This window comes from Ursus arctos, unplaced genomic scaffold (genome assembly GCF_023065955.2).
Source record: "Ursus arctos isolate Adak ecotype North America unplaced genomic scaffold, UrsArc2.0 scaffold_21, whole genome shotgun sequence".
Lineage (NCBI taxonomy): Eukaryota > Metazoa > Chordata > Mammalia > Carnivora > Ursidae > Ursus > Ursus arctos.
The window spans coordinates 43,446,038-43,471,875 of record NW_026622886.1 but is presented as its reverse complement, the minus strand read 5'-3'; the positions used below and the strand labels follow the sequence as shown (position 1 = coordinate 43,471,875).

The window sequence follows — 25,838 nt, the reverse complement described above, 5'->3', positions numbered from 1 at the left end:
GTCATAATTTTTAAATCCTTTGTGATTCGGGCTACCATTGCTCAGTGAGAGCTTCTAATAGACCTCATCCTGGGTGGAAAGGAAGGAAGGGAGGAAGGAAATCATGGAGGACTTCTTTGAGGAAGTGGCGTTTAAGCTGAGACTTGAAGGTTGAGTAGGCGTTTGCCATGCAGAGTGGAGAACATGGGTAAAGCTACTGAGGGTAATGTAATGAGTGGGACAGAGAGAGGGGAGCTAGAGGGGTCAGGGTCTTTCAGACTTAGCAGGAACAACCAGGGGATGCCGTGGAAGGATTCTAGCAGGGGAGGGGCATGCCTAGGTTTGCATTGTACAAAGAGTATTGATATTCAGCCTGGTTGCTGGGGAATAGATGGGGGAAGGGAAGACTGGAGTAAGGAGGTCATGGGCGGGGTTCTCCCGGGCTGGAGAAGAGGGTGGTGAATAAGTGGGGTGCAGCAGAGGCAGTAGAGAAGAGCAGGCCAGTTGGAGAGCTGCTTAGGAGCTGGTAAGATTGTGGGAGGTGAGAGAAGGTGGCAGTGATGGTGGTGAGTGCAGGGAGAGGGTGAGGGGAGAGGTTTCTGAGGCCTCTGTGGTCAGGTGGAGAGGGGGCCGGTCAGCCTTGAAAGCGTCTGTCTAGTACACCGAGGTCCCTGAGGTCTTTGGCACCAGGGAGGACTGTTGTGGAGAGCTGCGGGGGCGGTGGTGCAGAGGTGCGGGCCAGCCTGGGTGCCCTCGGGAGGGAGGGCTGGGGTGCTGGGGGAGGGCTGGAGTGGGAGGGAAGCCCTCCTCCCCCCATGTGCTCAAGGCCGGCATGCCTACGTTCTGACTTCAGCTGACTTCAGCGCCTGGCATCTCTCCTTGTGTCCTTGCACAGTGGGAAGCCTTCAGCCTTCCGGAACTGCAGAATTTCTTGCGGATCCTGGACAAGGAGGAAGACGAGCAGCTGCAGGGCCTGAAGCGGCGCTACGCGGCTTACCGGCACAAGCTGGAGGAGGCCCTCGGCGAGGTGTGGAAACCCGGCTAAGCGCGGCGTCCCTGCCGCTCGGACCGAGAGGCGCGGGCCCAGCGGACGGGCCGGCAGCCGGCGTCTCTCTTGTCGGAGGGCGCTCTTCTTGCCCCGCGATGCTGGGGTCTCCCCCCGCCTTGATGCCTAGATCTAGTTCCCTCCACCGGGCACGCAGCGTCCGCACCTTCGGCCACCTTCGGCCTCCTCTGTCCGGATTCTGCCGCTTGTTCCCGACGGCGCTGGGGCCGCCCCCGGGCAAGCTGTGAATCTGGGCTCCTCGGAGCGTCTGGCCGGCTTGGAAGCAGGACTCTGGGTTTTGTTTGTTTTCTTACTTTACTCCTTTGTTCTAGTTAATTATGCGATGATGAAGTTAAGCGTAAGGATGTGCAAATGATTCTTTTTTTTTTTTTAAAGCTTAACAAGGAATCTCTCTGAATACTTGTCCTATGTTGAAACTACCTGTCCGGTTTTTTTTGTCTTTAAATGTCAGAGGAAGCGATCCACGTGAATTGAAAGGCACCGGAAGCTGGGAACTCCGAGGCCTTTGTGGAGGGTTTGGTGAGGAGTTTGACGGAGAACGCGAAGAGCAAGTTTGGAAGAAGGCGCCAGGGGCAGCGGGGAGCTCTGCGGGGCTGTGGTTTGGGTGAGGAGTGGATGGTCGTGGAGAAAGGGGTATTTGGTTATGACATGAAAGCGAAAGCATTTGGTTTTGAGATGTTAAACCCATTGTGTAGTATTGCTTGATTTGCTGGTGAGTAAGATGTGGGAACAGAGCCAAAGAAAGTAGGAGCTAGACCAAAGGGAGGACCTGGGAAGTCTGCAGGTGCTCAGAGAGCAGAGCGTCCGGGCAGGTGGACTGAGACGGGGGTGGGGGTCCTGCAGCAGGGGGCTGCCCTCTCTGGGGACCAGCCCCTGCGCTCCCTTCTCGGAGTAGCTTCTCTGGGCGCTGGGGCAATGACCGAAGGCTAACTCCTGTTGCCTCATGGTCCCGGTCTCCCCCACCCTGGCTGTTTCTGAGTTGAAAAGGAGTCTGGGTAGGGGTGGCTGTTTTCCTGTTAGCTGGGAGAGTTGTCAAGTAGAGAGCTCACAGCATCCTTTTGTGACAGTCACTCTCCTTCTTTCCGTTTTCCTTTTTTCTTCCCCTTCCCCTCTTCCTCCTCCACTCTCCCCTTTTCCCTCCCCTTTCTCTATTTCAGTCTGTTCTTACATAAAGTAGAATAGGGATGTGGATTATAGACCCAGTGCCATCAGGTCCTCCTTCCAAAAGGAGTACTTGACTGTAAGGAGGAGGGTGGCCAGAAAGGGAGGAGCCCCCCGCCCCCAGCCGCCCTTGAGCTGACCACACAAGAGGGGTTCTGTTTGGAAATGCTTTAATAACAGTGCATGTTCCTACCAACCAAAGAAAGGCCTGTGCAATAGAAGCCTTCCTTAAAGCAGGTCAAATAACCTCATTTTTTGCCGCAGTCAATCTGAAAACAACAGGAAAGCTGTGCTGTGGTTCTAAAGGGGCCTTATAATCTATTTTAGTCTAGATATATTTTGTTTATAAATTCCCAAGGAATTGTCAACACTTTGGTGACACCTAATGGATTCTTTTTGAAATTCCAAGGTGCTTCATTTCTTTGCCTCTTAAGTGAACTGTGCCTTTACTGCAATTCCGTTTCCCTCTTGGTGGCACTTCTGCCTTTTCACAGAGCACCCGTCTTGTTGGAGGCAGGCGTCCCCGGTGGTTCTGCTGTGCACACATGTCACTGAGACAATCATACCTTCCTAAGCTTTGTAAGGAGAGTTGGGGGAGAAAAAAAAAGGTAGAACTAGCTATAAAATATGTATGGCACATCTTGTTTAATTTTGCATGTAACTTCTTTTTAGTGCATCGATGAGGTTTTAGTGACATGGTCACCCAACACTTTACCTTTATTGTTCAGGGAATGCCTTCATGATTTTTGTGCTGGTTTTACTGTTCAGACTGTGGCATGGGTTTGAGTATACTGTTATCAACCACCTGGTCTTTCAGTTGCCCACCCAGTAAGTTTATATTTCGTGAAGTATTTGTTTCTCAGATTAAGACACTGTTAGAACCTAAAGTAGTAGCTGATGGTTATCTGTGAATTTTTTTTTTTTTTTACTTGAAGTAGATTGTCTAAAAATAGGCATCCTCCTCTGTAGTATCCAGAACCTCGCTCGTTGTCGTGTGCACTACAAGTTGCAGTTTGGAAAACTTGCTGTATTGAAATTCTGTCAGTATATAATTCTTGGAATACTGACGGTCTCTCCCAAACACTGGTTCCTGCAGCAGCATTTTTCATGCATAAAAGAAGAAAGGCCACTATGGCCAAAGATTTTTAAAAATCATTGTACAAATTCTTATGTTAAATGAAGCTTTGCTGTAATACTGTTTTCTCTTCAATATGTGATGGTACCGGAATGTTGTTAAATGAAGGGGGTAGTATTGCAGGGGAGCATTTTAAATCACAGAAGTAAAAAAGTTATAATATTTATAATTTTGGTGAGTTTATTTTTATAGGGAAGATTTTTCTTCCCTGCAGTTGTTTCTGGAATGGCAAATTGTTTCCATTATTAAAAGTTGAAGTTGTTAGCTGATGTGTGTTCATGTGTTTTTATTTATGATAATAATATGCCAGGTAAAAGGAGGTCGCAGGAGTGGGACGAGCCGCTTTTGCAGATCCACGAGGACATGTGCCGGAGCGCAGTGATTTACTAGGCTTGAGTGGGGCACATTTGTTCTCCCAAATGTTGCTTTTCCTTTGTCTTATCCTCTGGGGAAGAAAACCCTAGCTGAGTGTCTGCCCCTACAGCACATTCCTAAAACAATTGTTTTAATTGTGAAATATACATACATCCAAAAGTGGCAGCATGTGAACAGAGAATTGATACAAAGTGGACGCCCTGTGGCCCCTACAAAACAAAGCAGGGAGGGTATCCTCCCTTCTTCAGAAATCCTCTCCCTCCACCTCCCTTCCTGCCTGTAGGTCTATCCTTGAAACAGACCACTTTTGGCGTTAAAAGCGTTTGTATTTTTTGGTCAGCATGACTGACCCACGCGGGATGGTGGGATGGGAGAGAGTGTGGGGGTCAGTGGTGATTGGGTGTAGGCTCCGTGGGCACGCCCGCCGCTGGGCTCTAGGCAAGCGTTTTTGCTTCTGCACTGCCCCCTAGAGGTGGTGGTGAAATAGGGGCAAGGCGGCACCCACTGGTGAGGGGAAAACCTACGAAGAGATGTTTTAGAAGTGAAAATATTATAGAAAATGATGGCTTTGTATAGATCTCTATGATGAAATATCCAAAGGAATCTAGTTTGGGAGTTCAGCTTGGGTTACTACCCAGCGTGCAGGAGGTTTTTGAAATTTTTATCCCTTAAAGGGAGTTAGTTTCCTACCCTAGGCTTTTTGTCAGAATTTGTCACCAACTGATAACTTGTTTAAGTTTTCTTATTTTGCAAAATCCTCAAGAATGGTATCCTGCCTTTTGTGTTTGGGGAAAAAAGGGGAGAGGCACCTGGGTGGCTCAGTTGGTTCGGCTCAGGTCATGATCTCCCAGTCCTGGGATCCAGCCCCACATTGGGCTCCCTGCTCAGTGGGGTCTGCTTCCCCCTCTTCTTCTGCCCCTCTCCCCAACTCGTGCTCTCTCTCACACTATTTCTCTCTCAAGTAAAATCTTCAGAAAAAGGGGGGTAGTCTCTATACTGTAATAGCAAATTCAAACAAAGTGTTTACAGTGTGCCAGGCATTATTCTAAAACCCTTTATATGTATTAACTCATTTTCTCCCCCGTGAGGTAGGTATTGTCAACATTCCCATTTTACGGATGCGGAAGCGCCCAGAGGTCCAGCAGCTTCTCGCAGCCACTCGGACTGAGTGGCAGAGCGGGTCCGGGCCGCTGACCGTCCTGCCCTCCGCTCCCGGTGGAAGCTCTATCCAGTTTTCCAGTTCAACTGCCGGTTAAAAGCCCGTTACGTTGCCGATGATGGGCAGTTGGTCGGAAAGCAAGCCTCTGGGTGCGGCTGGGATTTACGGGAAGTGCAAGGACGGCCTTGCTGCCTGAGCGCCCTGCCGTCCTTCGGTGGTGGCGCTCGTTGCGCATCCCGTTGAAGTGATGGGGAGAACGAAGTATTGAAGCATCTGCCGGCGTTTTCACTCTACGGGTTCTGCTGTGCCGGGGAGACCGACAGGGTAGCCAGGCCGCGTTCTATGGCACTTAGCACGATAAGCCCTTAGCACGATAAGCCCCGGAACCACCCCGAGGGTAGCCCCAGGGAGAACTCAGGGCTGCCGTTTGCGGAGGCTGGAGCTTGACTCCCGCAGCGCAGCGAGGACGAGCCCCTCCCGAGGAGCGCGGGAAACCAAGTACTGAAAGTCTTGAGCGCTCACACTCGTCTGGGGTGAGTAACTTCATGCCTAGTTAGGTGTGCAGAAGAGCAGCTTTGTGCAAGGATGGGGGGGAGGGGAAGAGGAGTGCGCAGCATTAAAAACGAACAGGTGAAATGTCATCTGCAGGGTTGTATTTTGTTTTTTAGGGGATTTTGGTTGGTGCTTTTTCGCTTCATTTGGTTCTTTTGGCAGACCTTTCCCTAGAATTCTGCAAGGTGAGCCTGGCAGGGTAGGGGACAGACCCTTCCGATCTTAAATCACAGTTTCCAGAGACACTCGTGACTCGTACTTGGCCGAGGTAGGACTTGGCAGCAGCTGAACCCCGAAAGCGCCTCTCTCTTCCCCTTTTGGAAATGTGAATATTGGCATTTTCACGTGTTTACACACAAACAGCAGAACACCCCAGGCTGTTCGTATACTTCAAAAGAAGTTGGGGTTTTGGCTTTGTTTTTGAAAGGGAGTTACTTTAACTAGAAAAGTTGCTTTGAGCCTTTCTAAATGAGTCTTAGCTTTAGTGTATCTGGGTTTTAAGTGGCACAGAAGGGGGGGTATTTGCAGCCTCCCCTTGTTTTTGCCACCCTTTACTGGCAAGAGGGATTAAAGAAACCCTGTGCTGATCCTTTCTCTGAGGTGGAGTGCCGGGGGCTCTGCTTTCAAGGGCTTTCTGATTCTTCTTTTCTCTCTCTCTCTCTCTCTGCCCCCTCTCTCTTAAAAGAGAGAATCTTAAAAGATTCTCTTAAAAAAAAAATCTCTTGAAAGAGAGAGAGAGAGGGCAGAGGGAGAGTCTTGAGCAGACTCCGTGCTGAGTGCGGAGCCTGACTTGGGGCTCGACACGGCTCAATCTTACGGCCCTGAGACCATGACCTGAGCTGAAACCAAGGGTTGGAAGCTTAACTGACGGAGCCACACAGGGGCCCCGAGGGCTTTCTGATTTTCAAGTGCAATAAGATTTGCTTAAATTCGAAGAATTCTGGAGCAGCACACTACAGTCCTTGAATTACTCCTATTGCTGGTAGGAGGGCAACAGCTTAAACTCCAGTGTTTCATACTGAGCTATAAATGGGGTCTGCAGATTCTTTTCAAACTGGCAAACATTTCAGGTATTTTTTCTTGCATGTGTTCTCTCTCAAGGAAAATGTGCAGAGTCCATGATTTTTAGGTAGTCAGGCATATCCTCTAATGCCTTATCAATAAAAGACCCTTGTTGGAGAAAAGGGCAGCCACAGTAATCGGGGACTTCAGGAAAGGCCAAGTTCCACTGCATTTCTTCTGGATAAACTTTAATCCGGACTTCGTGTGTGTTGGGGAGGGGAGTGAGCCTCAAGGAAGACAACCAGCGAGGGTGGAGGGGTGTGGGTGAGGCCAGGAGCAAAGTGTCCGTTCCCTGTGTCACCCTGTGCCCACCACCCTCAGCTTACTCTGTGCAGTTTCGTTCACCTCAGGCAGCTGGAGCGGAGGCCCAGTAGGTCTGTGGAAAGTTACTTGTTACGAGGCTGGTGCTTGGGAAGGGGCAGTCCAAGATCTGTTGGAAGAGCTCTCAGGAAAAATGAGCTTCCCGTGCTACTCACGGACTGCCTCCAGAACGACCGGAGGTGCTTATTTTATTTTTTTAAATTATTTTTTAAAAATTTATTTTTATTTTAAATTTTTATTTTTTAATTTAAATTCAGTTAACATATACTGTGTTACTAGTTTCAGAGGTGGAGGTCAGTGGTTCATTAGTCTTGTTTAACACCCAGTGCTCATTACATCACGTGCCCTCCTTAATGTCCATCACCCAGTGACCCCATCCCCCACCCTTCTCCCCTCCGGCAATCCTCAGTTTGTTTCCTATGATTAAGAGTCACTTATGGTTTGTCTCCCTCTCTGATTTCATCTTATTTTTCCCTCCCTTCCCCTATGATCCTCTGTTTTGTTTCTAAAATTCCACTTCTCAGTGAGATCATATGATAATTGTCTTTCTCTGATTGACTTGTTTCGCTTAGCATAATATCCTCTAGTTCCATCCACATCGTTGCAAATGGCAAGATTTCATTTTTCTTCATGGCTGAATAGTATTCCATTGTATATTTAAACCATATCCTCTTTATCCATTCGTCTGTGCATGGACATCTGGGCTCCTTCTGTAGTTTGGCTGTTGTGGACGTGGCTGCTATGAACATTGGGGTGCACGTGCCCCTTTGGATCACTACCTTTGTATCTTTGGGGTAGATCCCTAGGAGTGCAGTTGCTGGGTGGTGGGGTGCTCTGTTTTACCTTCTTGAGGAACCTCCATACTGTTCTCCAGAGTGGCGGCACCGGCTTGCACTCCCACCAGCGGTGTAAGAGGGTTCCCCTTTCCCCGCACCCCCGGCGGCGGTCATTGTAAAAAGGCAGATTTTTCTGCATCCCACCCCAAAGCTGAATCCGTATCTCAGAATCCGCCACGTTAACCAGTGCCCCATACTTGTTCAAATACTACAGATCTCCAGAGGCATCCCTCTTACGCTTTTTAAAAACACCATTTTTTACTGTAGTTGACACAATGTTACATTCGTTTCAGACGTACCACACGGTGATTCCACAGTTCCGTATGTTACGCTGTGCTCCCAAGTGCGGCTCCCATCTGTCACGGAGGACGCTTCTGGAATACCAGCAGCTCTATTCCCTGTGCTCTTTTCTCCCCAGAAGTATTCGTTCCATCCCTGGAAGCCTTTATCTCCCACTCCTCTTCACCCACTTTGCCCAACCCCCCATCTTCCTCCCCTCTGGCAACTGGCAGCTCTCCGTATTTATGGATCTGCTTTTGCTTTTTCCATTTATTTTGTTTTTAAGATTCCACACATACATGAAATCACGTTTTAAATTGAGGGTAATCGCTAGCCTGCAGAGAGCCTCCCTGACCTGCGGCCCTTAGCCCTGGAACGGAGTTTTACATGCAGTACGGCCCTGTGCCCCTGACCACGGCCAGCTGGGTCTTCGACTGATGCGGCTGTTGATCAATGAGACCTTCTCAAAATTTTTAAGTCAGTGCAGGAATTATAGTCAGCAATGGATGCTTCTAGACCTCGTGGGCTTGTGTCAGTGGGGGAGAGAGACCGCAGAGAAAGGAGGAGAATGGAACAGAGGAGCAAGGGAGCAGCTCTGTGGCCTCTGAGACGGAGAGTGAATTCAGAACCTACCTGGGATATTAGGGCTGCCGCATGCTCACGTTCCCCTCTTCCCTCAGGCAAGAGTCCGCTCTGTGTCGCTCTGTACTAAAGTGCCCGTTCCCACAGGGGGATCAAGGAGAGAAACAGGGAAATTTATGGCACTAAATGCCCGGTAGGAAAGATGATAGGGCTCAAATAGAGCTCAGCTTCCCCCCTAAGAACTAGAAGAAAAGCAAACCCAAAGTAAGCAGGAGAAAGGAAGTACTAAAGAGTGGTAATGAATGAAATAGAAAACAAACAGAAAACCAGTGAGACCAAAAGTCAGTTCTTTGAGAAGCTGAGTTCAAACCTCACATTGGGTGTAGAACTTACTTAATAAAACAAGTTGCAAAAAGAAAAATTAGTTTACTGTTGGGTTCTGAGATATCTGTATTTTTTTTTTTTAGGATTTTATTTATTTATTTGACAGAGCACAGCAGAGGGAGCAGCAGGCAAAGGGAGAGGGAGAAGCAGGCTCGCTGAGCAGGGAGCCCGATGCGGGCTCCATCCCAGCACCCTGGGATCACACCCTGAGTGAGCTGAAGGCAGGTGCTTAACGACTGAGCCACCCAAGTCCCCCTTATATCTGTATTCTTGTAGCCACCTAGTTGTCCTTTTTTTTTTTTAATCTTTCAGTTTATATTAGTTCTGTTCTTTGCAGAAAAAGAAACTCGAGTAGAGCATGAAGTGTTTTAATTTCTTTCATTCAACATGTATCTCTAAGTGACCCTGAAGACGTCAGGCACTGGGTGGATTATGGTGGGACAGAACCTCATGGCCCCTCACTTCCTGGAAACCAGAGTCCACGTGGAATACAAACTGGTAAGTGCTGTGAGGGGAAAGTACAGAGTGTTATGAGTGTTGACAAGGTTGGAGGCTTCCTTTGAGGATGAGTACGAGTTGCCTCACAGATTCCATAACTTACGTGAACATTCTCACACAGTGGGGACTGGTTTCTGAAGTCCTCCTCTTGGCAGCATGTTATGTCGGCATCACTCTTGCTGTTTTTCCTCCATTATGAGAAAAGAACTTGAGGGCTAAACAATTGTCTCTAAGTTAAGAGTTCATCTTTGGCAAGGGCAGAATTAAAATTCACAGTGGCAATTGCTCTGGAACAAACCATTTTTTCCCTCTGTAAATTGGAGAGAGTGTCACCTGTTTGCTTACCTGCCAGGGCTGATGGGAGGACCACATACAATGATGAATATGAAGGTACTTTGTCCACTGTGAAGCCCAGTATCATGTAAGGTGGTGTTATTTTCCAAGTTCTTGTTCCTAAAGTGGTGTTAATTAGTGGCTGCTTTACCACTGGGCTAAGATGCTTACCTATCCTGTTGACACTGAAATTCATCTAGAAGCATCACCCAGGATGCAGTTTCCAAAGGGGACATTGTCCCAAGCAGAAACATTTCTTGTTTTGTTTTTTTAAACTCTCGCTTAGGAAAGGCAACAGTTAAAGTAAAACTAAGCAAAACGCTCAAGATTCCAGGGCGATTGGTAGACCAAGTAATCAGCGTTCAGTGCCTTCCCTTGCACTCCCCACAAATACAGTGGCAAGAGTGTTGTCTTTCTTCCCTGACAAGTTAGAGCCACATGCTCAGCGCAGCTGGGACGAGGGACACCCGTGCTGTCCCGCCTCCGCGAGGCGAGAGTGATGCTGAGATACCCAGACCAGAGGGCCACATGTAGACGCAGTCTGGGGCCTTTACCCTTGCTTCTAGTCGGCGTGGTCGTGCATGTGACGGCTCCCCCCACGTAGGGACCTCCTTGGGGACTGGACCACAGCCGCGGCTCACTTGGTAGCTCTCCCAGCTGCAGGGCACATCCGCAGGACGCAGCATTTCGTAGTCCTGTCTGGAAACTGCCAGTTGGGCAGCTTTGAGCCAGGCCGGTGTTGCTCTGCAGGCAGCCGGAGTTCGCCCTCGGCGGAGCCTCGCTGGGCCTCCCGCGCACCGCACGCGGCCGCATGACCGAGGCCCCACTTCTCTTTCCCTGCGCTGCACTGAGCACCAGGCTTGCTACCCCAGGCTGCATTTAACATGGGAGCATCTGTAAAGGCGGAGCCAGAGGTTGATGGCGACCCTGATAGAGGACCCCGTCTGCTGAAGGAGTCCGGGTCGTCACGTTGCTCTCGGGCCTCCTGAGGCTGCCGCGCACCTGACGTGGGACGCGCGGCGGTCGGGCGTCCTGGGGAAGCAACCTAGACAAAGGCGCCCTCGCAGACCGGAATGCATCGCTGAGCTACTTGGCTGCATGGGGACGAGGCAAGAGAGCCGTGCGTGATCTTGTTTTGGACAACGGGGTTTCCCGGATCAAGTCCAAGTGTCGCCGCGCTACAGCCGCTGAAAGAGCTGTTGGCCCCGCGCAGCGCTGCCCCCGCGCCAGCCTCCGCGAGCTGCGGGACGTGCTGGAGACAGGGCTGGATCGGCGACGAGCTTGCTAGCCGAGTCCATTAAAGCATGTTCCAGCATGCGCTGAGAACATTTAAGCGACCATTTCAAGAAGCTTCTCCGTGGTTTTGGAACCTTAGCTGGGAGCCAGTGTTTGTTTATATTCTTCGTGTATATTATACACGTAAAACTTTTTCCCACTACGGGATAAGGGGCGCCTCTACCACTAGAGAGCGTTGCCCTGTCTCGGGTACCTATGATTGAATAGGCTTTGGCAAAAGGCTTGCCTCAGTTTCTCTCCATAAACTAGTCTGTCATTGTATTAGTCATCTCTTGCTGCATAACAAATTACTTCAAAATCAGCTTAGCCATTTCTTGTATCACGTGGTTTCTGTGGGTCAGGAGTTTGGGAAGCAGCTTAGCTGGATGGTTCTGGCTTGGGCGTCTCTAGTTGAGATGACTGCAGCCCTGGTCAACACCCGAAGTCTTGGCTGGGGCCGGAGGATCCGCTTCTGAGATGGTTTGTTCACACGGCTGGCTGGCAAGTGGCGCTGTCACGTGCAGGAAGCCTCAGGTCCTCACCACAGAGACCGAACCGTAGGACTGCTCGGGTGTCTTCGCAGTACGGCAGCAGGCTTCCTCCAGAGCAGCCGAGAGGAAGGAGACGCCGGCAGGTCTTTCATGATCTAGCCTCTGAAGTCACACAGTACCCCATCCGCCCCGGCCTGCTGGTTGCGTGGGCCAGCCCCGATGCGTGTGGAAAGGGACCTCACAGGATCGTGAGGAGTCAGCTTGGCTGCCAGCTTACAACAGCTGTTCTGGAAACACATGGGTTGTAGAGAGGGGCTGTTCTTCTTTCCCAACAGCCATGCTGCGGAGTGGGGTTAGAAACCACTTGCATGGTAGGGGCACCTCCCCTTCTTACCGTCTTAGTCTGAAACTAGTTTCCCTGTAAATCCAGGTATTAGGGACAAGTTCCTTTTTTTTTTTTTTTTTTTTTTTTTGCAGTCCATTAATACTTGCTTTCTATATGTAGGTGCTCCTACGTTGGGTGCATTAATGTTACGGAAATGTTTATAAACATATCCTCTTGCTGGACTGACCCCTTTACCTTTATGTAATGCCCGGCTTTATTAGCCTTTGTTTCAAAGTCCATTTTGTCTGATACATGTATAGCTGCCCCTGCTTTCTTTTGGCTCCTTTCCATGGAATACTGAAACTTTTCATCCATTCACGTTAGTTGTGTGTACCCTCACAGCTCAAGTGAGTCCCTTGGAGGCCGCATGGGTCTTGTGTTTTTTGTGATTGGAGAATTTTAGTTCTTTTACCTTTTTTTTTTTCAAGTAGGCTCCATGCTGGGTATGGGGGTTCAACACAGGGGTTGAACTTACGATGCTGAGATCAAGAGTTGGACACTCAACCACTGAGCCACCCAGGCACCCCAGTTCATTTACATTTAAAGTAATTATTGATAGGTATGTACTTACTGCCATTTAAAAAATTTTTTATTCATTATTTTTACAGCCATTTGTTAATTATTTTCGGCTGTTTCATAGCTCCTGTTTCTTGCTTTCTTCCTTCGTAGTTGGTGACTTTTCTGTAGTGGTATGTGTGTCTACTACTGGTTTTTGTGTGGTGGTTACTATGAGGCCTACATGTAACTTCTATTTCCACCAACCTATGTTGACAACTTTTTTTTTTTTCAAGATTTTATTTATTTATTCGACAGAGATAGAGACAGCCAGCGAGAGGGAACACAAACAGGGGGAGTGGGAGAGGAAGAAGCAGGCTCCCAGCAGAGGAGCCTGATGTGGGGCTCGATCCCATAACGCCGGGATCACGCCCTGAGCCGAAGGCAGACGCCCAACCGCTGTGCCACCCAGGCGCCCCTCTCTTTTCAATCTATATACTGTCCTAGATGTCAGGAACAGAGTAATTCCATTTCATAACCAAGCTCACTGCCAGGCAGAGTAGGCACTCAAATATATAATGGAGTAGGGAAAATCGTTCTTAGAGAAAGCAGAGTTCAACAGAAAGATGGCTTTGAAGCCAGATGTTCTTTGAAATCCTTATTTTCTAGCTTTGTGAGCTTGGATAAATTCAGCTGAAGGAGAAAACCTATTCTGCAGTGGTGTTCTATCACTGTAAATACTAATTACAAGCATCCTTTGAATCTCTTGATTCTATCAGCATCAGTCAGAACTGCAGCTTAAGAGAATATATTTTTTTAAGATATATTTTTTGGGGGGGAGAGTGTGTGCATACATGAACAGGTGAGGGGGCAGATGAGAGGGAAGGAATCTCAAGCAGACTCCCTGTATAGTGTGGAGCCCAATGTGGGGCTCGATCTTACGACCCTGAGACCATAACCTGAGCTGAAATCAAGAGTTGGATGCTTAACCGACCAAGCCACCCAGGTGCCCCAGGTTGAGAGAGTATGTATGGATCTCCGTTCTCCTGGGCAGAAGGTGGTCATGGAAGGTTCCTCTGAAAGACGCAGTATTAGAATAGTTATCTAGTCTGTGCCAGTCTAGGAGCAGGCTCCCATGTCCCACATCTAAATCTTGTCTTCTGTGGGAATTCCTAGGCCATCCATGGAGGTCTCAGCTCAGCGCCTTCAGCTTGGGGACTTTGGGCTCTCCTGTTGTCTGCTCATCCCACAACAGACCAGGGTATGCACATGACCAGCCTTTCAAGCCCCCCTGCTGGTAGAGAAAGACCGTGAGACACGGAGTTCTGTAGGGGGTCTGCTTCTACAGGACAGCATAGTCTCCGCGGGGACAGGTGGGATCAGGTAGAGAAATGGCTAGAACACCTGCCTGGCTCAGGGGGTAGAGCATGCAGCTCTCGATCTTGGGGTTGTGTTTTGAGTCCCATGTTGGGTGGAGAGATTACTTAAATGAAAAATTAAAAAAAATCGATCTGGTAGAGTCTGTACTTAGCTTTGTCTATACAAATAAATGTTCTTTTTCATTGGATTCACCTTGTGATACACTGAAGTTACTTTTTGGAATTTACCTAAGCGTTCAGAAAGTATATAGAAATACACTTCTGTTTGAACACTTCACTTAAAATCTTAAAAAAAAAAAATCTCTCTACCCAATGTGGGGCTTGAACTCATGACCCCAAGATCAAGAGTCACATGCTTTACCCACTGAGCCAGCCAGGTGTCCTTCAAAAAAAAAATTTTTTTTTTTATAGTGATCTGGAAACTTTACAGGTGTCCTCTAACATATTGTTTTTCTACCTGGTTTTCATGATTTGTAAGATATGAGGCAAACTCCTAGGTCAGGGATTGGCAAATCCTGGCCTGTTCTGGTATATAAAATTTACCAAACATAACCACTCATACTAAGCATTGACCGTGTTCCAACAGCAGAGGTAAGTCGTCGTGACCGAGACATCCCTTGTCAACCCCCGTCAAAGGTCCTCCCTCATTTAGGACAGTGCATCACATGAGTGGACACAAGGGAAAGCACCTTGGAAATTAGTTTTATCTAATTTTTATTTAATTTGAAGTCTGCCAGGATAAGACTCTTTCCTGCAAAGCTGTAAATGCATAAAGACTTATCATTTTTCTCCATGGTGCTCATTCAAGGATATCGGTCAGCAAGAAGCACGTACAGAAGAGCTTTCCAGATAGAGACTACAGCACCCCCTAGGTGAGTGATGAAAGGATGAACCAGCATGGGGGAAAAGAAAGCATCTTGTCAAAATTACTACTTGTGGACTAAAACAAAAGACACATTCCCACTAGAACAGAAATAAATTTTAATTTGTTGAAAAGTGCAGCAGTGAACAGGGTCTTTCGAAGGGCACTTTCTAAGTCAGGTGACTGAGATGACACAAAGCCAGGGCAGAATGACTTCTAGGAACAGATGACACAAACACAGGAATTCACAGAACTCAGTGGGACCTAAGTGGTGGTCAAAGAACCCAAATATTCCCATCTAATTCATTGGCAGATAAGTTGAAATACCCTTTGCTTTCTCTTAATAAGGACCTGGAACAATCCATCTTGTTAACGCACTAATCCTCAGACACCAAAAATAAATTTAAGAACGTTTCTCACAGATCAAGGTATAATGTCCATGGCTACTGTCACTATTTTGTACCAATATTTTAGTATTGTGAATTAAAACGTATTTTGCAATGGTACCGTTGGTCAAATTAAAAGATGTTCAAAAGGGGTTCCCCACTGGTTATTTGAGGGAGAGCTTTTAATAGGAAATCTTAGAAGGCAAAAATCTCTGTTCATTCCTTGGGTCACTCCTAATGGTTATATAGTTTTCTCCCCTGAAGGGCACGAACCAGTCCAGACCTGGCCTTCTTAAAAGAAAATAGTAAGAATCCAAACTCATGCAATTACTAGAGAAACAAGCCAAGCGTCCTGCAGTGTGTTCCTTGTACATACATTCTGAGAAGTTCAGTGCGTTTTGTAGTCTGCTGGGCTATGAACTGAGGCCTCTTTATGAAAGATGATTTTAGCACAGATCCAGAATGAAGCCAGTCTAAGAGAAAGTTAAACTATAGGCCATTCCCAAGTTAGGAGGAAATGTACCAAATACAGGGGAGGTACACAGAGCGGGCATCCCATCCCCACCACGTGAACAGAAGTCCGCTGAGTGTTAAGAGCAGTGTGGCAGGGTTACTATGGGCAGCTGACTTGTGTCACTCTTATGACTTTACCTGCTCTCAGGAACCAGCATCATAAAACTGAATAATAGGACATGACAATATAAGACCTGGTAAGAGTTGGTTTCTTTTTATTCGGGAATAACTGTGGTCAACTTTCAGTAAGGCGGAAGTTGACTGATTAATGTTAAGAATCGGAAGTGCAGAATAAAGCTGATACCCATATTTAACATTGTAGTTGCTTTTAATTACAAAATATTTAGAATTTCTTTCCCTAAAACATTCACAGCAGAGGTGTTCATTTGCCGATTTCTCCTCTAAATACCACCACAGTTACAGGGATTGCGTGAGGTAAAGGACAAACCCGATGGCTATTAACCCAACATGGCTCCGGATCCGGAGTTCTGACAGAGAAGCTGCTGACAGCCATGTCTTACAAAGTGCTTAAAGCTCAACCTAAGACCTTAAATAAAGCTAAAATCACTATTGCCTGAGTTGAACAGGTTATACCACAGCTCTTCCTCCTCCCCCTGCCGTCCCACCACAGATTAGCTTTCTTGTGAAGAAAACAATAGAAACGGGATTGGTCTTTGAGCCCAGAAACCTACAAACGTAGGTGCTCCAAACAGTGAGGAAACCTCGGCAAGGTCTGGCTTTGACAGGGAATTAGTGAATGAGGCCCAGATTATCCAAGACTCCAAACACTCAGAAAGAACTTCTCTAAAAGGGAAGAAAGTAGGGCAGAGCAGCTGGAACTCGGCATCAACCACACCAGCTGAACAGAGTGTCAACAGAATGCCGGGCTCCCTGCTACCCAGGCACTTACTCCATCCCAGCTGCAGCCCTTCAACCTGGCAACCCGAGAGCGCGGTCTACAGAAGGCCCTCAGAAAGTGCAACCTTCGCCAACCCCTGGAAGTTCTCTCCCTGCTGAGATACCTAAGCCACTTTGTTTTTCAGATCTCCAAGGGGTGGGCATCAAGAGAGGCCCCCCTTGTGGTTAGCACGTGGTTAGCAGCCTCCAGGAAGGAGATGGCTGGCACCTTTTGTAACTACCCGGAATTAGCCTTTACCACAAACTTACTGCTCTAGTTCAGTGTAGCACCAGCCCAGAATGCAAGAGAAAGGAAACAACAAACACCCAACAACAAAAAACCAGTGCTTGGCTGAGAGACAGATTTTGAATTTGTGACCTTATCACATTGTGATGGATATTAGAAACAATATATTTCTACTAATCTGAAAATGGTGGTACTTGTTCTTGCTCTGATGGTTATTCAAGCCACGTGATGTTGGTATTTTCGATAGTGAAGTGGTCGAGCTGTAAAATATCCCCCCACCCCCCAAGTATTGCCATTTATCTGAATGGATTTACAAATTCAGACTCTGACCACATGGGGAATAATCAAGAACTGTAACCCCAGGAAAGGGTGTGGTGAGGACAGAGACCTCAGGAGCATCGTTATTAGCTGAAGGAAGGGACCAGGGCCAGCCATTCCTGACGTAAGGGCAGAGTTCACAGTTTAACACATTGCACAAGGAAGTCAGCTGATCGGGTGGCTTTTTCAGACAGGACTTAGAGCCAGTCCAGAAACTGTTCCAGGCGTGGTCGTGAGGACGAGCTACAGATACCGACTACGTCACGCCACCGGACAGGCGTGCAGGCACCCAGCCGCAGACGTCGCTACAGCGGATGTTTTGAAAACCTTCGAGTCCTGACACTGCCATGATTGCTGAACATGAGGCGAGGATCAAACCTGTAACTGTGGAGCGGAAAGAAAAGGATGTCACAGGGGCGCCTGGGTGGCACAGCGGTTAAAGCGTCTGCCTTCGGCTCAGGGCGTGATCCCGGCGTTCCGGGTTCGAGCCCCACGTCAGGCTCCTCCTCTATGAGCCTGCTTCTTCCTCTCCCACTCCCCCTGCTTGTGTTCCCTCTCTCACTGGCTGTCTCTATCTCTGTCAAATAAATAAATAAAAAATCTTAAAAAAAAAAAAAAAAAAAAAAAAAGAGTTTAAAAAAAAAAAAAAAAAAAAAAAAAAAGAAAAGGATGTCACGTTAACTCGAGTTAGCCACTGAGTACTTCCTTCAGAATGTTCAGTGGAAAGGATGGCAGGAAGGAAGACAGAAGAACAGTTAAATCACCAGAAAGGAATCTAGTGGCAAAGTCTGTAGTATGAAACAATGTAGTAAAAAGCAAAGAGGAGAAAAACAAAGTTAATCTTGAGAGGCATTAGGAGGAGGCAAGATTTGAGGTTTTTCTTTCCTTCCTCCCCCTCCCCCCCGGGGGGTGTGGAGGCATCTTGAAGTTTTAAAGTGGCCTAATGGCAGAGTCTAGCCGTTGCTGGAGCCCTACCAGCAGCTTCAAAGCCCTTTCTTTCACAGACAGAATGACAGGTAAGAGCACCGGTGTGCACCTCAGACACAAGTTTCCATCTGGCTCATTATGAACTCAGGTGAGTCATTAACCTCTCTGGCTACCAATAAACAGTGACTGTAATTCAACTTGGCCAAGAGTCAAGTTACCATTCAGCTTTTACTCTTTTCCTTCGGTGGTAAAGTTAAAGAAGGCAGATTGGCTGGAAAGACATTTTACATGTGTAGGCTAGACCTAACATTGCACTTTACTTTTATCCTGCAATGTTTTGGGATAAACTATTCAGCATTATTTTAGAACAAGGGTGGGCCATACACTCGGTCCCAACAACTCAACTTTGTTGCTGTATGTAAAAGAATGTGGCTATTTTCAAAGGGTGGTGGCTGGATTGGGCCTGTAGGATCTAATCTGCTGACCCCCATTTTCAGAGGATTCTATAGGCCTAAGTGTTTGGGAAAGAACAAGCTACTGCTAAGGAATTTAAAAAGAAATCAGGTGGTTTCAATAGCTGAGGCTAACATGAGTAACGCCAGCAGCTGCAGTCTCGGTTACAAACTCCTTAGAACGTGAGCAAGGCAAGTAAATTCTAGTTACAACAAAGCGAGCTCGCCTGGGAGTCAGGAGGCCTTGCAGTGTCAGTTCTCATGGTGACCCCTGGGCAGCTGTACCTCAGGGCTCTGGCAGCTGCCTGGAAGTTCCATGGGTAAGTCCTAACACTTCAGGCCGGATGGACTGAAGATCTAAGAGCCCTCCGAGGCTGCTGTAGGACCTAATTTTATCTGATAAAACACTGCGAGCAACGTAGCTGCTGGAAACCTCAAAGTCCTCATGTATCAACTAGAAGTCTTGTGCCCCTTACAGACCGAATTCCCTACTTCAAGGAACTGGCAGAGGTGAGGGTGCATTTCACTAACCTGGAGGGAAGCTCCAAGCTGGGCAGTCAGAATGCCTGACCGGTGATTGCATTAACAGGGTTACCCATATAAAAAAGGGCTGAAGTGATATAAAGTTATGATAAATGTTGTCTTTTTATATTGTTACCTAGTTTTAGTTTGCTGGCCTCCACGTCTCTCTGGCTCTATATACAGCATTTAGAAGCAAAAGTATTTTTAAGGTTTTATTTGAGAGAGAGAGAGAGCGAGAGCAGGGGGAGGAGCAGAGGGGGAAAAGAATCTTAAGCAGACTCTGAGCTGAATTCAGAGCCCGACATGGGCGCCAAAACCAAGAGTCGGATGCCTAACCGACTGAGCCACCCAGGTGCCCCGACGTTTCTTTAACAAACAGCCTGTAATCTAGTTTCTCCGCTCATTCACATATATTACTAATGTGTACTGAAGATACTTCACACAAAGACAGCTAAATAACTGAGTTACTACTTGTTACTACTTTCTATCAGCTTAGGACATCAATCTCCCCTCTTTCTTATAATAAAAATGAGAACTAAAATAATCCTTCCCTGGTGAAAATTCAACTGAGGTTTCATAATCTTCAAGCATAAAATGACAAGTTTCTTACCACAGGCAGCTCAGATTCACGGTGTGCTGAGACCCAGTGTCACTGGTGAAAAGCTACTGTTTCGGAGGAACAAGGGGAGGAACAGAGCTGGCTTAGCAGGTGATGCTCTCTTCTGCCTCATACGCTACGCTGGTCTCACGTATTTCAGTATCTCTCATTTTGCGTGTTTAGCATATTAAATGTACTGGCAAGCACTCAAGTTTCTCTGGGGTTTCTGAGAAATGAAATGACGGCATATCCTCTCGGAAGTGCTCGGGGACAGGGCAGCACTTGGTCGGCCTACTTGATAGAAACCCCACCTGTCACCAGTACAGTCAAGTTGGTACCATGACCAAATCACGCAAGGAAGGGGAGGAAGAAGAGTCCCACGTGGTGGGGAGCAGGGCTAGGCCTCCAGCTAAGCAGCGACTGGCACGGGAGAGCAAAAGTTTCAAAGAGCTTATTTTCTCAGCACACCAGGTGAATGCACGAAGACACAGTATTCCTACTATAAAGCAGAACAATGAGGAACACGGCTTAGCTCAAAGCCAAAAGGACCCCTCAGGCTGCCTCTGCCTTCAAGAATGGCATGATTGCTACAGACAACTTGACAAAGCCATCGAAGACAATGGAAACTTACCCAGGGTCAAACACCCCTGGAGTGCGACAGGTTGGTCCAGAACAGGACTGTAACATCATTAGCCGGTAGTTCATTTTTCCTAAAAGCTCTGGGTCTATACTTTTAGCAATGTTCGTGATTTGGTCTGGGTCTGCAGTCAGGTTATAGACTTCTACAAATACCTACAAGAATGCAAAGATGGGGGAAAGAAAAGAGCAAGCATTAATATTTGAAGTACTCCTCGTGTGAATGATTTCTAAATGGGAAGGGAAGAGGTGGATAAGCACAGTGCCCAGGAGAACATTATCTGGTCTCAACATCTTCAGAGAGCCCAAGGGTAAACATGAGACCACGGAGCATCTGTTCTCGGGGTTAAAGGGCTTCAGGTCCGTGGCCCACGTGCTGGAAAGGGGCCTCCAGCACACCCTATGCCTTTAGGCAGAGACAGGAGGAGAGATTAATTACTTTTTATAATAAAGGCAGAGAACAGGATGCAGGACCCTTAAATAGCAAGGTCTCAGAAAGTAGACTCAGTGGTAATACTGTTACAGAAGTGAGAGTTGACATCTGAAGGCTTATTTTTGCATTAGAATTAATAGATATGAAAGTACTCTAACCTGTGCTGTACAGATGTTAAATTTCCTGTTTTAAAAAGCAGTTTTGGATGTCCAACACCAATTGGGAAAGGACACAATTCCATTATTTCTGACATTAGACAGATCTAATACCACTATTCCCCCCTGCCCCCAACTCTGTACTTTATTCTCCAAGTGACAGGCTAGGAAGATGACAGGTAAACATTACGGGGGAAGGAGGAACGAGAACCGACTCTGAACGCTGCTCTTCTGCCTGCTGTCCAAAGTGCTTAGGAGCCATGAATGAGCGGTGAGCAAGTCCATTTCTGAGAAACACAATGAGCATCGGCTCCATATGGCAAGACATGGGCTGCCAGATGCGCACAGGCTGATAAACAGTACGAAACCACAAGGGATGGCGGGCATGAGATCCTCAATCCATTCTGATCTCTGGTGGCTAAAAGCCACAAGGCGGGAGGAGGGAGCCTCCTGGTCGTGCTTTTGAGGCCCCGCTGCTGAGCTGTTGGAGCGGCTCGGGACTGCACTGTTGTGGGGACAGGAGTTCTGAACACCCTGGTTGTCAGTAAGCCTTCTAGCAAATGTCCTGACTCCTTTTACCTCCACAGAAGTTGGAAGTGTCTTACTCTGACCCCAAACTATCAGGGCATCAAACAGACCAGGCAGGTAGCAGTCTGAACCAGCGGACAGTGTGTTTAACGTATATTTGCGTGGTGATGGGAGTGGAGAAAATCCCATCCAGAAAGGGCACAGAGAAGCACGGTATGGCTTTGGGAAATTTTTTTTTTTTAATATTTATTTGAGAGAGCGAAAGAGTAAGAGCACGTGAGTGGGGGGAGGGCAGAGGGGGAGGAAGAGAGAAAGTCCCAAGCAGACTCTGTGCTGAGCACGGGGCCCAGTCTCGGGACCCTGAGATCACGAGCTGGGCCAAAACCAGGAATCAGACGCTTAACTGACTGAGCCGCCCAGGCGCCTCTCTATTTTCTTAACTAAAGGAAGCCTAAGTGGAAGTAAAGATAAGAACCCTAACTTCCTTAGGGAACATCCTTGGAACTGCTCTTCTGCTACCACGCCCAGCCGACAGAGCACCGACACTAGGACACGAGCGGGTGGGGGAGGCAGAAGGCCTTCTTACCTCCTGGTCATCAAACTCACAGTACTGCAAATCCCACTGCGCCGACAGCGTCCTCACACAGGCATAGGTGTTGTTGTAAGCATCTTCACAGACGCAGTCTGGGAAACATTGCTGTAGGGATGTTCAGAAAGTTAACTCAGGATAGTTCTGTAGTAAAATATACCACTTGCCTAGAGGGGCTACCAAGGTGGCTCAAGCCAGACCGACCACTGGACAGAAATGAGGCAACTTTCCACAGAGAAGTGAATCAAAGACGGATGTGGGGCTTTGTTCCTTACTGTGGCTAACCTGATTAAGGAACACGTTGTGGTAGTTTTGTTTGTGGACTCTTGCCATCACTGTCTGCTAATCTCATGCCAAGAATCTGTTGTAGCGAGCACCTGGAGAATGGGTGGGATGGAATGGTAAGGAGACGAAATCAATCTCCTAGGGGGACATCTAAGATATACTGAAAATGTCATCTTAACGGGTTGGAGACAAAGGCTCAAGTGAGATTTGTGGAATCAGCTTCAGGTAAGTTATTTCTTCATGCCTTCCTTACTAACTTTTGGTTGGTTCTTAACTATTCCTTATGCTTTGGTATTAGGCTTCTCTCTGGAGTTGACTTTCCTATTTCCCATTATCCAAAGTGAGACCAACACTGCTCTTACCACCTTTGTGACCAGCCTGGCTGCCACCGAGCATGACGCTTAGGATGGCAGTTACATGTAACTGTGGTGACCCCGTGTCTCTACTGAAGGCCACTGATAACTCCCTCATAAACAATGGTACTGCTATTGGGAAGGGTAGGAAAACAAGAACAGGGTATGCTTGTTACAAAAACTGAAGAATTCAAGGTGCACATTCTGATAATAGGTCAGAAATATCATTTTCAGGATTACTAAATTTGCCTTGTCTACTAATCTCTACAGTCAAGTGACAAAATCAAGTGAAAGAGGACCGAGACTCAGATTAAGGGTTTTGATACTTGACACATCTAAAACAATGCCTTGCCGTGCTACTGGTAAAACCGTCTAAGCCAACTCAAGCTATTACTCACAGACACTCCAGGACTCAGCAAAGGACAGGTTGGGTCGGTGACATTACGGCCTTCTCCTTGATATTCCACCAAGACATCTGATCGCCAAGTCAGGTTACTGGCACCTTTCTGGAAGGAAGAGCAAAAGTGGTTTCTGTGAGGAGTATAGACTGTGCTAAGGATCGCAAAGTTATATTCTGCTAGAGGGGACGTGGGAGTCCAACTAACCGGGCTGCGCATTCGGTAGCTGAAGATGGCAAAACCCGATGCAGAGGAGGGCTTCTAAATATGTTTGGTATTTACAAAGCCCTTACAGTTGCCAGTCAAATGCTTTAAGCATATAACAGTTACTTCCCAAGACCACTGCTGTGAAGCTGGTTGGGAAAGCGAACTGTAAACTCCATGTAAGAATTCTTCTAGGGGCACTTGGGTGGTGCAGCTGGTTAAGTGCCCAACTCAGATCTGATCTTGGGGTCGTGGGATTCAGCCCTGCATTGGGTTCCCTGTTCAGCGTGGAGTCTGCTTGGGTTTCTCTCCTCCTCTCTCTGCCTGCCCCCCCCCATGTGCTCCCTCTAAAATAAATAAAATCTTAAAAATTCTTCTAACCCATCTGATGAAGAAATTTATAGCCAAGTACACACAAGGACAAAAATTAAATACTAAACATGGCTGGTGTGCTAACGATTATAACACGTACAAAAGTTCTTGGTTAGAATGAAGATACCGTACAAATATGAACTCATTTATTTCACTGCACATTAGTGGAGTGAAAGGAAAGAAGCAACAGCATTTGAAAGGGGAGAGTTTAAGACAGGCACACAAATGGTGAAAGGAAGGCGGCTAAAGTAGCAAAAGGAAGTTCTGGATCAAAAGGACACTATGAGCACTGGAAGGAAGCAGAACACTTGGTAGTAAGGTTTCCCCAAATCCAGCTTTTAGACAAGGACTGGAGAGATGGGGCGGCAACCAGAGAGAAAAAGGTGCTGACAGGAGGCTGCCCCCTTGGTTCTGTAAAGAATAACAGGTGGTAGGAAGCAGTGGGAGGTTTTTAACCAGGGAAGGAACACAATCAAGGCTGTGCTTTAGAAAAGTCATCCTAGTAGCAGAATCGAGAGATGGAGTAGAGAGATGGAGATAGGGAGATCAGGTTAGAATGTGCGCTTAAAATGGTCTACAGCCTTACTAGTCAAAGTCTGGTTTGTGGTGTTAAAAAGGAGACAGCAGGCCTAAAATGGAGCCACTTGTGCTAAACCCCACATCAACAAATCAAAACTTAATACCTAACCTAACCTAGTTGCAGTTTCAGTCCTCCAGGAATGAAACTTTCACCAGTCAACTTGGAATTCCCTGGTTAGCCCTAGTGAGGTAATCTGCCCCATAGGCCCTTCCATTCCCCTCAGGAGGGTGACCTTACCTGAAACAATGCATTCTTTGCTCATAATTTCCATTATCCACCCCCTTTCCACCTTAAAAAACTTTTCCTTTTCTACAGCTCTGCAGAGGTTACCTTCTATCCATAGATGAGTTGCTGCCTGATTCATGAATCACTGAATAAATTTTTAACAGATCAGGTGGCAGTGCCAGGAGCTGAAACTTCTGACAGCATTCTGGGACAAGGAGAACCACTGGCATGATACTTGCAAAACTTTTTTTTGTTGTTGTTAAAAGTAGGCTCCATGCCTAGCATGGAGCTTAATTCAAAGCTTGAACTCATGACCCTGAGATCAACACCTGAGCTGAGATCAAGAATCAGATGCTCAACCAACCAAGCCAGCCAGGCGCCCCTGCAAGCCCAGTTTTGAGTTCACGGTCCTTTCACCATTTCTGAGGGCTCTGCGTTCTAAGTTGTGATCCTAGTCTAAGTGGCTTTCTAGTCCAGGGCTTAGCTGGTCACTTTGAGCTGGCAGAATGTTCCATTCAGAACCCAATTCCCCAGCCCTTGGTTCAGTCTGCAGTTCTCCAGTTATGTGGAACCTCTTTCCAGTCCAAGTCCCTGTTTGCTGGAATTTGCTGGTTTAGTCCACGCTGGGGAATTGCTGGTGATGCACACGGCCTTCTCTTGGCTAGTCCCCAGTAAACCTCTCTTGGCTACTGCTGGTATGTTAAGGTATTTATTTGTCATCTTTTATGTAGATAAGAGCTATTGCTAATGAGGATCTTGGAAGCCAAAAAGCCACAAAAATTGGTGGACATGAGTATTTTACAGTGCTCGTCATCCCAAGAAGATCCCTGTGATAGGACAAATTGGTCACCCACCAACTTCAAGAAAATTTCTATGCAACAGGGTACACTGTAAAACACCAACCCCCAATCCACTGGCACATCCCTTTTAGGTATTTAGATTGGCTCTGAGAAATCCAAAGTCTTAGCTAATTAAAAACTGAAACTCTAAAAAGTCAAGTGCATCACCTTCTGGCACACCTGCATATTTGTACCTAAAAACTATGGTTTCTGAAGTTACAAGTATCTACAAAAATGGCACAATCTTACTAAGAACAGCCCAGAGTTAAAATGGGCCTTATGGGGACAAGTAGACAAGATTGCTCATTTAAGAAACATAATTGACACTGCCACCCTGGCAGGCAGCCTCAGCCAGCACCAGAACCTATCCCAAGTGACTTCTTGCTGTGCCACACCCAGTGGGAGGCCTTGTCTGGCACTGGCGCCCCTCCCCCCATGAGTGCCCCTGCCCTGGGGTGGGGGGCAGGCTCCGTACATGAGAGTGCCTGCAACAGCTGCAGCTGGACTTTGCAGCCAGCAGCACCGGAAGGCTGCCCTGCCCACAGCTACTGCAGCCACCTGCGCCCGAGAACTGCCCTGAACACCAGGAAGTCCACACCAACTGCAACGCAGCCATGACAGGAGGGTGCACACAGCCCACACACGGGACATCCCTGGGACGCATGGCTTGGGTGACTGGGGGAGTTTGCACTACTGGGTCCCCTAGGATACCTTTGGCTTAAAGCCACTTCTTCAAGACCGGGAGATGTAACTAATCCACTTAATATGCAGA

At 47.4% G+C, this 25,838-nt stretch overlaps 2 protein-coding genes across 2 annotated transcripts in view; one reads left to right on the top strand and one right to left on the bottom strand.

The window, feature by feature from the left end:
* RASSF3 (Ras association domain family member 3) overlaps positions 1-3,605 on the top strand; it is a 68,502-nt gene extending 64,897 nt beyond the window's left edge. The window contains exon 5 of the mRNA XM_026500106.4: positions 875-3,605. Within this exon, the coding sequence (XP_026355891.1) occupies positions 875-1,024 (150 nt within the window). The 3' untranslated portion in view covers positions 1,025-3,605. The remainder of the gene's footprint in view (positions 1-874) is intronic.
* Positions 3,606-14,711: 11,106 nt separating this feature from the next.
* The window catches only part of GNS (glucosamine (N-acetyl)-6-sulfatase), a 60,803-nt gene continuing 49,676 nt past the window's right edge, over positions 14,712-25,838 (bottom strand). The window contains exons 11-14 of the mRNA XM_026500105.4: positions 22,847-22,954; positions 21,808-21,918; positions 20,101-20,261; positions 14,712-17,354 (exon numbers count right to left, since the gene is read on the bottom strand). Of these exons, the coding sequence (XP_026355890.1) occupies positions 17,276-17,354; positions 20,101-20,261; positions 21,808-21,918; positions 22,847-22,954 (459 nt within the window). The 3' untranslated portion in view covers positions 14,712-17,275. The remainder of the gene's footprint in view (positions 17,355-20,100; positions 20,262-21,807; positions 21,919-22,846; positions 22,955-25,838) is intronic.